Source organism: Ictidomys tridecemlineatus, chromosome 2 (assembly GCF_052094955.1).
Source record: "Ictidomys tridecemlineatus isolate mIctTri1 chromosome 2, mIctTri1.hap1, whole genome shotgun sequence".
Lineage (NCBI taxonomy): Eukaryota > Metazoa > Chordata > Mammalia > Rodentia > Sciuridae > Ictidomys > Ictidomys tridecemlineatus.
Window position 1 is genome coordinate 24,108,379 of NC_135478.1, and position 14,354 is coordinate 24,122,732.

General features: G+C 34.0%; 1 protein-coding gene across 4 annotated transcripts in view; it reads left to right on the plus strand.

The window, feature by feature from the left end:
* The window catches only part of Oxsr1 (oxidative stress responsive kinase 1), a 98,539-nt gene that overhangs the window by 52,925 nt on the left and 31,260 nt on the right, over positions 1-14,354 (plus strand). For 3 of the 4 annotated variants that reach the window (XM_040290020.2, XM_005317368.5, XM_078038132.1), the window contains 3 exons: positions 4,178-4,287; positions 5,601-5,702; positions 11,602-11,735. In XM_040290020.2, coding sequence (XP_040145954.1) covers positions 4,178-4,287; positions 5,601-5,702; positions 11,602-11,735 — 346 coding nt within the window. Of the gene's footprint in view, positions 1-3,533; positions 3,660-4,177; positions 4,288-5,600; positions 5,703-11,601; positions 11,736-14,354 lie in introns of those variants that run through there. The other variant, XM_078038133.1, reaches the window with a different exon arrangement.

Sequence of the window (14,354 nt, forward strand, 5' to 3'; positions counted from 1 at the left end):
CCAAGCCACATAATGCTCTAACATAAATTTGAGTTCTTTAAAAATAACAATTCTGTTTATCAGAAGAGGTATAAGCAGTTTTATGACTATGGTAAAAAGGCAAGCCATAGAGTAGATGTTTACAACATGAATAATTAGCAGGGATCAAATTTAGAACATATAAATAACTCACTAAGGTAAAAAAAAATAATAAAGTGGGCAAAAAGATTGGCATAGGCACTTCCCAAATGAAGAAATCCAAACATAAATATAAAAATCTATTAAATGAAAAGTACAGTCACATTGGAATAATATTCTCAATTGACTGACTTTGTAGAAATACCTGGCAGTACCAGTTATTGGTGATATATTCACTAATGATGGAGTATAAATGAGTTAGAACCATTTATTAAAATTGAAGAGGTGTATATTGTAAGACTATGATTACTGCATATATATAGCCCAGAAAAACTCACCTCTTTGTTTACCACAGTAATCTTAATCATTATGAGTTTGAAAAAAATTCATCACTTCATTAGTAGAGCATATAAATAAATTGTGACTAATTTATATATCAGAATACTATATATAGTGAGGGAAATGAACAGATCTACAGCGACATACAAAAACATTAAAAATAAAATTACAATGTAGGATGATAGACTAGATGTGATATCCTAGCCTAGTGTGAATGGCACCAAACAGGAATTCAAGAACAACTTTGCTGCCTCTCTTTCATCTGTGTCCAATCTATCTCCAGGTAGATACTGCCTCCTTAGATAACTTTAAATATTTTTTCATTTTTATATATTTATTTGTTTTTGTATGTATGGTGCAAAGTATTTAGCCCACAGCCTAACAAATGCTAGGCAGGTGGGTCATCTACCATTGAGCTACACCTCCAGCCCTATTTGTATATTTTTTTTAATTGTGATAAAATATAACATAAATTTTGCCATTTTAATCATTCTTAAGTATATGGTTCTGTGGCATTAAGTATGTTCATGTTGTGTAGCTGTCACAACCATCCATTTCTGGAACTTTTTCATCTTCTTCCCCTAAAACTCTGTACTTTTTAAAAAGTAATTTCCCATTACATTGTCACCCTGATTCTGAACAACTATGATTTTACTTTCTGTCTCTGTGAATTTAACTACTCTAAGTACATCATAACTAGTCATACAACATTTCTTCTTTTGTGATTGGCTCATTTTATTTAGCATAATATCTTTGAGGTTATTCCATATTATAGTACATTATGGATTTTCATTACTTTTAAAGATTGAATAATAATTCCATTGTATGCATATACTGTATTCATCCATTTATCCATCAAGGATGATAAAAGCTTGTTTCATCTACCTTTTATCTATTGTGAATAATGCTGCTATGAACACACGTATATGAACATCTGAGTCCCTGTTTTTCATTTCTTTTGAGTATATGCTCATAAGTAGAATTATTGGATAATTCTGTGTGTGTGTGTGTGTGTGTGTGTGTGTGTGTGTGATTTTTTTGTTTTGTTTTGTTTTTTGAGGAACTGCCTCAAAAACATGGCAGCTGCTGTTTTCCTTTTTTTTTTTTTTTTTTGTAGTAGAAGTTGAATCTAGGGTTACTCTACCACTGAGCTATATCCCCAGTCTGTCTTTCCTATTTACTTTTTTTTTTTTTTTTTTTTGTGGTGCTGGGGATCAAACCCAGGGGCTTGAACATGCTAAGCAAATGTTCTACCGCTGAGCTATATCCCCATTCCCTATATTTTTACTTTGTGAAGGGTTTCCCTAAGTTCTCTAGGCTGGCCTCAAACTTGATAATCTCCTACCTCAGCCTCTTGGTTGCTGGGATTACAAGCATATGCCATGTGCCCTACTTTTTTTTTTTTTTTAATTAATAGTAGTTTTTCTAATTGGTGTGAGTTGGTATCTATCTCATTGTGGTTTTGATTCATATTTGCCTAGCAATTAGAAATATTTAACATCTTTTCACATATTTATTGACCATTTACCTTCTTTGGTGCAATGTCTACTCAAGTCCTTTGCCATTTTAAAATTGGATTTTAAACAATTGTTGAAGTGTGGAGTTCTTTATTCTGGATATCAATCCCTTATGAAATTTTTGGCTTACAAATATTTTCTCCCAATTCTTGGGTTATGTTTTGCACTCTGTTGAGCGATATTTTAAGATAATTTGATGAAATAAATTTTGGTGAAGTCCAATTTATCTGGTTTTTCTGTTTCCCAGGATTTGGTGTCATATTCAACAAGTTGTTGTCAAATCCAATATTATAAAGTATTTCCCCTGTGTTTTTAAAATAGTTTTTGGGCTTACAGATTTTTTTTTACACTATATAGAATTTAGCATAGTGTATTCTAATTACCTGATTCTACCTTCTATAATGAGAAGTTGCATAAAGGTAGGGAACATGTCTCCCTTGACCTTTACTTTTGATCCTGTCATTTAGTAGGCACCAAATTCCATTTTGTACTTTATTGAAATTGTTAACAGAGGAGTTAAAATGATTTATTTCAAATTTTAGTTACTTTTTGTCTTTAGTTGGCAATTCAAATTGAGGCAAGTAGGGTATTTGCTGGTTGATTTCTCTTCTTTATAGTTGGAGTAACAGTGGACATTTTAGTAAAGTGGATGCTCTCATTTACATGCCTTAGCTGACTGCTTTAACTCAAGTCTTCAGGGTTGGTAAGTCTTAGGGATAAGAGAAGTGTATAAAAGGAAAATCTGAAGATTTTGAATCATTAAATTCTGGATTTGAATTCTGGATACAGTTTCTTCATCTGTAAAAAGTGGTAAATAATAGTACCAACTTAAAATGGTTGTTGTTAAGGAATAAATTAAAAATTCCCTGTAAAATAGTAAGCACCTGATTAAGTATGGGTATTTTTACTAATAGAACAAACCTATGCCTTAAAATTCTTAAATATAAAAGACTTAACTAATCAGGTTATGTACACTAACTATATCTTCAGGTTCAATTATGAGACTTCTGATTTTTTAAAAACTTACTCAATACCTAGATATTCACCAGTTTAGGAGCATTAAGAATTAAGATAAATTTTTTAAAAACTTTTTTTGTATAGATGTGCTGTTTTACATAGAGACAAGCCAATAATCACTTCAATATGAATGAATTAACTGTTTTCTAAGTCTGGAATTTTAAAGTTTACAGTGCTAGAATTAATCTTTCTCATACTAGGTTTGTCTATAATTTATTCTATTTTCAAGTATAGACCCATTTTACATACCACAGGGTATTCTGAAATAGCAAGAAGGGAGTTGGATAAGGTGTTTACTAAAGTATATAAAGCTCTTCACTATATTAGATATTGTTCTTTGGTTGCATCAGAAATTATCATTGGCTAACTTAACAATGCAGGAATTTTTTGAATATGCTGGGAGTGAGTACACAGAAAGAATCCACCAACAACTAAGCCTCAGGATGAACAAGAACCCAGTTGTGCTAGTGAACAAGATTCTTCTGTTAACATGACTTGACTCCAGTGACCCCCATTTTTCTTGTTTTTCCATTCAAGCTTCAGGCAAGAGCTATGATTGATCAAGCTTGGATTAAGGTGTCTAAACCTGGCTCAAATCAGCTATGCCCTGGTGTCAACATCACAGAACACAGTTACATGACCAGAACTACTATAAAAGGAGGAATATTGGTGAGACAGGCAGTCCTCCTTATCAGTGACTTTGGTTTCAATATTTTGGAATAAAATCTTTGTGGAGAAAATCCTGAGGCTTGGATAAACTTCAGTTTACCAATGATATACATCTATTAAGAAGTCAAGATGGGATATTAAATTAGAATTACTAACTCTAATTTATTTGGAACCATCTTCTGGTGAGGTTTTTGAACCTGTAGGAGTTTTTGAGCTGAAAGAGCCAGATGGTAGAAAAGGAAACAAAAAGAGAGGAAGGAAAGAAGGAAAGATGGATCCCATCCTAGTATGTAGAATGGATTTGAACAAGGAGCAGATTAAGATGATACTTTGTGAGAGTGGAGAGGAATGGAATGAAGGACCTGTTAAGTTATATCTTAATTTAGCCACAAAGTTCAACAAATTGGTCTCTCTCTATATGTCTTATGTATAGGATGGTGACTAACAACATATTAGTTTCCTATTGGTTTATGATTATTACTGACTTTATAATTCTGTGCTGTTGTATTCAATTTCAGACTTTGGGGTTAGTGCTTTTCTAGCAACAGGTGGTGATATTACCCGAAATAAAGTAAGGAAGACCTTTGTTGGCACCCCTTGCTGGATGGCACCTGAAGTTATGGAACAGGTACTATGATTTTTGTCTTTTAAAAAAATGGCTTAGGTTTTTGTGATGAAACTTGAGTAAACTAAATGTTTGCTTTTGTTTAGTACATATACCAGGTTAGCTTTAAGAAATGTATATTTCTCCTCCGCTGATTCTCAAATCTAGTGCTTATTTCTTATTCCTTATTTATTTTTCTCTTTGGTGGCATTTGAAATTGGTAGCATTCCAACTTTCAATACCAGCCTCAGCACCTTAGCAAGGCACTAAGCAACTCAGCGAAACCCTGTCTCTAAATATAATAAATGCAAAAATAAATACAAAAAAATACATACAAAAATAAATACAAAAAATAATCCAAAAAAGGGCTGGGGATGGGGCTCAGTAGCTGAATGCCATTGAGTTCAATCCCCAGTACCTCCTGCCCCCCCCCCCAAAAAAAGAGAGAGATGATGTATCTCTTGTTACTGTGTCAAACTTTTGACAATTCATATTATTTTTCTCTTCATAAATGTTTTATCACAAATGGTTTTTCTGTTTTCATGTAGAATTAATAAGCATTGCTTTTAATTGATTATGTAATATTCTTATAAGTTACTATATCATAGTTAACAATTTCTCTTTTTGTGAACATTCAGGTTGCCTCTTTCCCCATTACCAAGTATATTTAGTTTTTGTTTACTTTAGATTATTTTATTCTATAATGCTTATGAATGCTTTTCATTGTTCTTGACGATGATACAGTAGAAACTACCCTTTTTATTTTTTTAAAGAGAGATGTGAGAGAGAGAGTTTTTTAATATTTATTTATTTTAGTTCTCGGCGGACACAACATCTTTGTTTTGTATGTGGTGCTGATGATCGAACCCAGGCCGCACGCATGCCAGGCGAGCGCGCTACCACTTGAGCCACATCCCCAGCCCCATAGGAACTACCTTTTTTAAAAAAAAATTATTTATTTTTTAGTTATAGTTGGACACAATATCTTTATTTATTTTTATGTGGCACTGAGGATGAACCCAGGGCTTCGTGTGTGCTAGGAGAGCGCTCTACTGATGAGCCACAACCCCAGCCTCAATAGAAACTACCTTTTTAAAAGAGCTTTTAGCAAAGAAGAAAAAAAAATTTAAATATTTATTTTTTTAGTTGTAGTTGGACACAATACCTTTATTTCTTTTATTTATTTTTATGTGGTACTTAGGATTGAACTCAGGGCCCCACGCATGCTAGGTGAGCGCTCTACCGCTGAGCCACAATCCCAGCTCCAAGAAAAAAATTTTTAAAAAGTGCTTTTAAATTGGTTAAAATAATCATGCACATCTTTCTGTTCTTTGCAGGTCCGAGGTTATGATTTCAAAGCTGATATCTGGAGTTTTGGAATCACAGCAATTGAACTGGCTACAGGGGCAGCTCCTTATCATAAGTATCCACCAATGAAGGTGAAGCTCAAATTCAAAATACTATACCCAAGTTCAAGTCTCAGTTTCTTTTGCTGGTCTTACCCTGGTTTTCCTTTTTTTTTTTTTTTTTATTGTGGCAAAATATCTGTAACATTTACCATAAAATTTTCATCTTAACCATTTGTGAGTATACAGTTAAGTGATGTTAAATATCTTACTGTCAATATCTAACTGTTTTCTTAAAAATTTTTTTTTGGTGATATGAGGGGTTTTAGTTATTACATTTAGGTCTTTCCATTTTGAGTTGATTTTTTTTTTTTTTTTTTTTTTTTTTGCTCAGGGGAAGTACTGGGAATTGAAATTTTTTTTTTTTTTTTAAAATATGGTGAGAGGGTTCTGGTTTTATTCTGCATATGAATGTCCAGTTTTCCCAGCACCTGTATTTTGAAGAAGATGTCCTTTTCCTAATGTGTACTTTTTGCATCTTTGTTGAAAATAAGTTGTAGATGGGTAGGTTTATTTCAGAGTTCTCTGTTTTGTTCGATTGGTCTGTATGTATGTTTTTATGCCAGTACCATCTGTTATGGTTACTATAGCTTTATAGTATGTTATGAAGTCAGGTATCATGACACCTCCAACTTTATTGAAGTTGCTTTGGCCATTCAGGGTCTTTTTTTGTTCTATATGAATTTAGGATTTTTTTTTCTGTGAAGAATGCCTTTGTTATTTTTTTTATTATTAGTTGTTCAAAACATTACAAAGCTCTTGACATATCATATTTCATACATTTGATTCAAGTGGGTTATGAACTCCCATTTTTATCCCGTATACAGATTGCAGAATCACATCAGTTACACATCCACGTTTTTACATACTGCCATACTAGTGTCTGTTGTATTCTTCTGCCCTTCCTATCCTCTACTATCCCCCCTCCCCTCCCATCTTCTCTCTTTACCCCATCTACTGTAATTCATTTCTCTCGTTTTTTTTCCCCTTTCCCCTCACTTCCTCTTACATGTAATTTTGTATAACAATGAGGGTCTCCTTCCATTTCCATGCAGTTTCCCTTCTCTCTCCCTTTCCCTCCCACCTCTCGTCCCTGTTTAATGGTATTCCTCCCTGCTCTGTTCTTATTTGCCCTCCTTATATCAAAGAAGACATTTGGCATTTGTTTTGTAGGGATTGGCTAGCTTCACTTAGCATAATCTGCTCTAATGCCATCCATTTCCCTGCAAATGCCATGATTTTGTCATTTTTTAGTGCCGAGTAATACTCCATTGTGTATAAATGCCACATTTTTTTTAATCCATTCATCTATTGAAGGCATCTAGATTGGTTCCACAGTCTAGCTATTGTGAATTGTGCTGCAATGAACATCAGTGTTGCTGTATCCCTATAGTACCCTCTTTTAAGGTCTTTGGGGAATAGTCACCTTTATTATTTTGGTTGGGATTACATTGAATCTGTAAATTGTTTCATGTGGAATTTACGTGTTAACAGTATTAATTTTTCCAGTCCATGATCATGGGATGTTTATCCATTTTTTGCATATTATCTTTGATTTTCTACGTCAATGTTTTATAATTTTAATTGGAGAGGTAATTCATTTCCTTGGTTAAATTATTCTTATGTATTTTTGTAACTAGTATGAATTGGCTTCCTTCCTTCCTTCCTTTCTTCCTTCCTTCCTTCCTCCCTCTCTCCCTCCCTCCCTCCCTCCCTCCCTCCCTCCCTCCCTCCCTCCCTTCCTTCCTCCCTTCCTCTGAGTATTGAATCCAGAGGCCTTCTATCACTGAGGTATACCCCTGGCCCTTTTAAAAAAAATTTATTTTGAGACAGGGTCTCACTTAGTTGCTGAGGCTGGCCTGATTATAGGATTCTTGGTTGATAGTTGATAGATTTTTTTTCATTTAGCATTTTGAATATTTTGGCCCTCTGCTTCTGGCCTTCATAGTTCTTAATAAAAATATAAGGAAGATCTGCCGATATTTTGTTTATTTGTACCAGGGATTGGACCCAGGGTTTTGTGACTGCTCTATGAGTGTTCTACCACTGAGCTACATCCCCAGCCTATGTGCTGATATTCTTATTGAGGATCCCTGTATATGAGAAGTCTTGCTGCGTTCAAGATCTTTCTCTTTGGAAAGTTTGATTATGATTTATCTTGGCTTGAATCTCCTTATATTCATCTTACTTGGAATTTATTGATCTTCTTGATTGTTTAAATTTATTTCTTTAATAAAATTGAAAATATTTTAACAGTATTACTTCTGTACTTTTCTCTGTGATCTTTGATATTTCAAATGTCTCTTAGGCTCTTTTTTTTTTTAATCCTTTTTCTTTCTGTTTCTTAGAAATTTCCATTCAAAGTAATTGATTGTTCCTTTTGCTTACTCAAATATGCCTTTGAATCATCTAGTGTTGTGGGTTTTTTTTTGTGTGTGTGTGTTGTGTGTGTGTGTGTTTTAGTTGTACTCAACGTCAGAAAGATTTTTGGTTTCTTTTGAGTTTTTTAAAAATTTAATCATTGACATTTCTATTTTGTTCAAGCATTGTTTCCTGATTTTCTTCATATCTTTCTTTAGTTCTTTGAGTATCTTTAAGACAGTTGTTTTTTCTTGAGTTTGGATGATCTCTTTTTAATAATCTCTATATATGTAGTTTTTTTCCTGGTCTTTAATATTTGGTTCTCAAAAAAGAGAAAAAGAAAAATGAAAGGCGGGGATTGACTCTTTCAATCTCCTGGAAGTCACTTTAGCTGGAGAGGAAAGGACTTGTACCACCATTGGCTGCTGACTCTTTATATACATCTTTGTGATCAAAAGTAATCAGCAGTGAGAGAACCAATCTCCATTAGGTAGAAGACATAGTCTTTTGTTCTTCACTCTGGATCTTCATACTGTGTGTGTTTTAGTTACCTTTTTCACTGTTTTGACTAAAAGATGTGACAAGCAATTTTAAGGAGGACAAGTTTATTTTGAGGGCTCACGGTTTCAGAGGCATCAGTCCACAGACAGCCAACTCCATTCCTTGGGGGCTCAAGGTGAGGCAGAACATAACATCATGGCAGATAAGTGTGGCAGAGGGAAGTGACTCACATGATAAGGAAGCAGAGAGAGAGAGATTCTACTCATCAGATACAAAATATATACCCCAAAGGCATGCCCCCAATGACCCACCTTCTCCAGCCACACCCCACCTGCAGTCAATGACCACTGAAGTAATCAGGGGAGTAATTCACTGATTGAGTTAAGGCTCTTATAATTGATAATTTCTCCTATAAACCTTCTTGCATTGTCTCACACATGAGCTTTGGGAGGGACACCTAATATCTAACCATAACAGTGCAGTTGTTCTAGGAATATGTAATAGCTTCCTACCCTAGAGTTGGAGGTTGGGGTGGGTAGTTCTTTCTTTCCTAATAGCTGCTGAAATAACCAAAACTTAACTTACTAAGCCTTTCCTTGGAATTTGTAAGCTTTAGTAGAATCCAGAGTTCCAAAATCATTAGTTCAGATTATCCAGTGTAGTTGTCTAAGTATGTGGAAAGAGATTCCTGATACTTCCTATCCCACCATCTTCTCCCCCATAGTGTTCTGTGCTGTATTCCTTCAAACCCCCGTAATGGTTACAATATGAATTAAACATTAAAATATAGCCTAGGTGCTTGGCATTGGATGGCTTTATAATATAGTTGACTTTTTTATGTTATGCCTTTCCATCTCTTGAGTCTTAGTTTGATAAAATTATAGACTAACATCTCTCAGTTTCCCATAGTCACCTTTACAGAGCAGCCTCAAAGGGGATGATAATCATTTCTACTTCAAAAGGTTGTGGGGAGGATTACGTATTTGTGTAAACATAGCTAACATGTTTTACATGATTTTCTGTGCAGGCACTGTTTTAATTGCTTTTCAAATAATAAATAATCCATGCATAGTGTTCATATGCTAGATATGCTAATTATTTTCATTATCTATTGAATAGAAATTAATATAAATTTTGCTTCATGATAGAACACTGTGCACCTTTTATTAAATGGCCTGTCATTGTGTACTGATCTAGTAGTTACCGGAAATGTGGTTATTTCAACATTGGAGACAGAATGAGTTTTTGTGTTACAGTATGGTTCTGTCAAGAATGCTTGGGCTGGGGATGTGGCTCAAGCGGTAGCGCGCTCGCCTGGCATGCGTGGGGCCCGGGTTCGATCCTCAGCACCACATACCAACAAAGATGTTGTGTCCGCGGAGAACTAAAAAAATAAATAAATATTAAAAATTCTCTCTCTCTCTCCTCTCTCTCACTCTCTCTTTTAAAAAAAAAAGAATGCTCATAACCATATTTATCTGTGTGGCTGTTCTCTAGTTATAATATGTACATGAATTCTGTTTTTCTGTTTATAACTGGTGGTTGTGGTTCTACTTTTTCACTGCAAAAGACGCCCTGTGGATGGATGACCACCATTGTAAATTGTCATATAGGTATCACAACTGTATCATAGAACCTAAAGAAAAGATATTATTCTGTCCCTGCAATACTGTAAAATATAGAGAGGAACAAAACCAGTAAAAGAATGTTATGAAAACCCTCTATATATCCATTTTTTAAAAGGATATGTTTTTACAGCTGCAAGGTGGGAGGCTTTTTTTTAGGCCAAATGGCTTACTTTTAAAAAGATGATGATGAGTGAGGTCTATTTATCCATTGTAGATTATTATTCCTGCAGTTCTAGTTGGACATACGTGTTAACTTATTTGCTCAAAAAAAAAAAAATTGCCAGCCTTACTGATTCCAATTATGTAAGTATAAATTGAATCAGAAGAGCAAGTAATAACACTGATTCGGGCCTCTTTTTTGTGTGTGTTGATTTTATATTTTAAAAAATGTTGCAAGCTTTTATACAAAAAGTTAAGCAATATAGAAAAACACAAATAACTTGGATCCTTCCATATAAATATGACCTTCATTCCTTATATCTCTATGCATCAAGCTAGTATATTGCCATGAAATCCGAAGCAGGAAGGAATGTATCATGGACAGAATAATCAAAATTGTCAGTTGTTGCAGGGGAGGCAGAAAGAATGTGGACTGAGAACTTACATAGCTTTGTTAATTTGGACATCATTGGTTTTATATATATATATATATATATATATATATTAATTGATTGATTTTTGTGGTGCTGGGGATGGAATCCAGGGCCTTGTACATGCAAGGCAAGTACTCTACCAACTGAGCTATATCCCCAGCCCATCATTGGCGATTTCTGTGGTGGAAGCTCTAGAAAGAGAAGGCCATGGACAAGGAGTCAAGGTAAAGCAGGCCCATGAATATGTAAAATTAGTGAGGTCACACTCTTAATTTTGCTGTGGTTTTAATGTTTTTTAAAAGGTAATTTGGCAGTATAAGAATTAGGACTGAGGGACATCAAGAAACAAAGGATTCTAACTAAAGAACATCAATATTGACACAGTAGGCCCTTGTGAGAAAACTATTGGGAGAGCCAGCTGTATACTTTTTATTACTGTGGAAGTCACAAATAAAAATGGGTTCTAGGGCTAGGGGTGTAGCTCAGTGGTAGAACACTTGCCTAGCACCAGTGAGGTCCTGAGTTCTATCCTCAGCACCACATAAAAACAACTAAATAAAATAAAGACTAATTAAGAAAAAAAATAACAAATAGCTCTGGGTTTTAAACAACTGGCCTAATGTGAACTTTTTGTTTGTTTATTTACATATTTAGCAGTGCTAGAAATCAAACCCCAGGCTTTGTGCATGCTAGGCAAGTACTCTACCACTGAGCCCCAGCCCCAGCTCCCTAATTTGTTTTTATTTTGTAGGAGGGAAAGTATGTCTGTATTGAAAAATCTGGACCATAGTTGTTAATTAAATTTCATTGAGTCTTCAGAAGTTTACACTGTATTGAAAATTTTTACAGGTTTTAATGCTGACACTGCAGAATGATCCTCCTTCTTTGGAAACTGGTGTTCAAGATAAAGAAATGCTGAAAAAATATGGCAAATCATTTAGAAAAATGATTTCATTGTGCCTTCAAAAGGATCCAGAAAAAAGGTAAAATATAAAAGAAACCATATTTTTCTGTCCATTGATATGTAAACCATTGTGGGTAATCTGAGATTCATATCTAAAGGGCTAACTATAAAGTTTTAAAAAGTATACAGAGACTATTTTACAAGACAGTTTCACATTGATGGTCTTGATTTCTGTCTTATTTTTAGTATATAGTATACCCTAAATAGTTTTAACTATTTCTTAGTGTTCTGGAGCTATAAAATTATATATTGTGAATGCTGTATTAGTAAAAAACCAGGTTAATGGGAGATGTTTGTGTTTACTTTGCACTTAAAATTTTTAAGTAAACAAATATCATTTATAATTTAATAACAAAAGGAATATACATAACAAGTTTATATTTAGTGTCAAATAATAGTACTTCTTTCCATGTTAGAAAGCTTTTAGTAACTGGACTAGAATTTTAAGTTGCTTCTTTGTCAGTTCTAGATAGATTCAATGGCAAGTGAACAAATAAGTAAAAATATTCAATGCATATATTTTTGTCTATTAAACAGCATTATAGAATGTTGGAGATCAAGATCATTGAGTACAAGCTTTTCTCTGTGGTCACCCAGATGCCTAGTCATAGATGTGGGAACTTGAATTCAAAAGTCTTGAATCATAATTTAGGCCTCTGTTCTATACCTTATTTTTCTGTTTCATATATGTATATAAGTTCTGCATAGAGACAGGTTTTACATTCACAGGTTCAGCCAACCATGGATCAAAAGTATTCTAGGAAAAAAGTAAAACTGTACTGAACACATAGACTTTTTCTTATAATTATTCCATAAGCAGTATAGTATAAAAACTATTTACATAGCATTTACATTTTATTGGATATTATAAGTAATCTGGAGATGGTTTAAAGTACATGGGAGAATTGTATACAGGTTATGCGCAAATACTATGTCATTTCTTATAAGGGACTTTAATATCTACAGATTTTTGACAGTGGTGAGGGGTTCTGGAACCAGTTCTCCTGAGATACCTAGGGACAACTGTGTATTCCACTGAGTTTCTTAGCACTTAAAGTTCTTTAATTTTGTTTTCTCTAAAGGTCGACAAAAGTAAGACTTGACATCCTTGATCATATCTCTAGTATATATAATGGGGCTTCAGAATTTACTATTGGAATTATTGGAAAGGGTAAGAAAAATAGGCAGCAAAGTTCATACCTAAAAGTAAGAAACACTTGCTTCTCCCAAGTTAGTGAACAAAAAGAATAAATTCTCTTGTTACAGATAATTAGAAATGTCAGAAAAAAGCTATCAAACTTAAAAATCCCTGGATACCAGAAATAATGATATAACCATAGATTAGGGAAGAAGTATTAGCAAGTAATCCAGTAGCTGCCTTCAGTGGGACTGTTCATTCTAGTAACCTGCTAGGTTTTGGATTTCTAACTCCCATGCTATGACTAGAATTGAGATCTTGGGCTCCCCACCACAGAGGGGATTTTGCACTGACATGCTGCTTAAGCTAAGATCTTCAGAAGTCTGCATACTCAGTAAAATGGTAGACTAGAATAAAACTGTCCATCATATCATCATCATTAAGAGAAAACAGAGATCAAGATATTAAGATAGTTCAATGATATAATTAAAATCATAAAAGAAACCAGAACCCACAAGAGTTTGAGCATTACGAAAATGTAAGTAGCACTATTAGAAATGAAAAAATATAGTAATTAAAATTACTTAATGGATTCCCTTGAGTGTGGGTTGGATTGTGATTTGTTTCGGATTAAAGTATGAAAAAGAAAAAAATGGCAGTTTTACAGAGAAGAAATCTGGTCATAACTCCATCAAGTGATAAAGGTTAATCACCACCATTAATACAACGAAATGATACTATGTAATTGATTTGATGCAATTAGAAGGGCACATCACCTATGAAGTATTCTTTCTTTGAATTTGTAATTTTAGTTAATAACTAGAAAACAATCAGACATCCAAATTGAGGAGTATACTACAAAATACCTGGCCAGTACTTTTTAAAAGTGCCAAGGAAAGGAGAGACTAAGAAGATACTATCACTGATGGGGGGAGATGATGGAGACTGGCAACTCAGTGCAACAAGGTGTCCTGCATTAGATGCTACAGTAGAAAAATGAAAGTAATGAGGGGCTGGGATATAGCTCAGTTGGTAGACTGCTTGCCTCACATGCATAAGACCCTGGGTTCACTCCCCAGCACCACACCAAAAAAAAAAAAAAAAGAGAGAGAGAGAGAGAGAGAAATGAAAGTAATGGAAAAATTGGAGAATCTGAGTAAAGCCTGTAGTTTAGTTAATAGTACTGTACCAATGTGAATGTTTTAATTAATGGCTTGATAATTAGACCATGGTAATGTAAAATGCTAACATTAATGGAAGCTGATGAAAGGTAAGTGGGAACTTTGTACTACCTTTGCAACTCAAATCTATAAGTCTGATATTGTTATAAAGTGGTTTTTTAAAAAGAAAAAAAACCTGGGAAGTATAAAAAATCTAATTTCTGTTATTTAAACCAAAATAAAACTTTGTTTAGGGCATTTCTAATATATATGGCATTTCTAGGATAAAACGAAAGAACCCTAAATGAACTGGTTAAAAATCTACCTTTTCCAGTGTTGC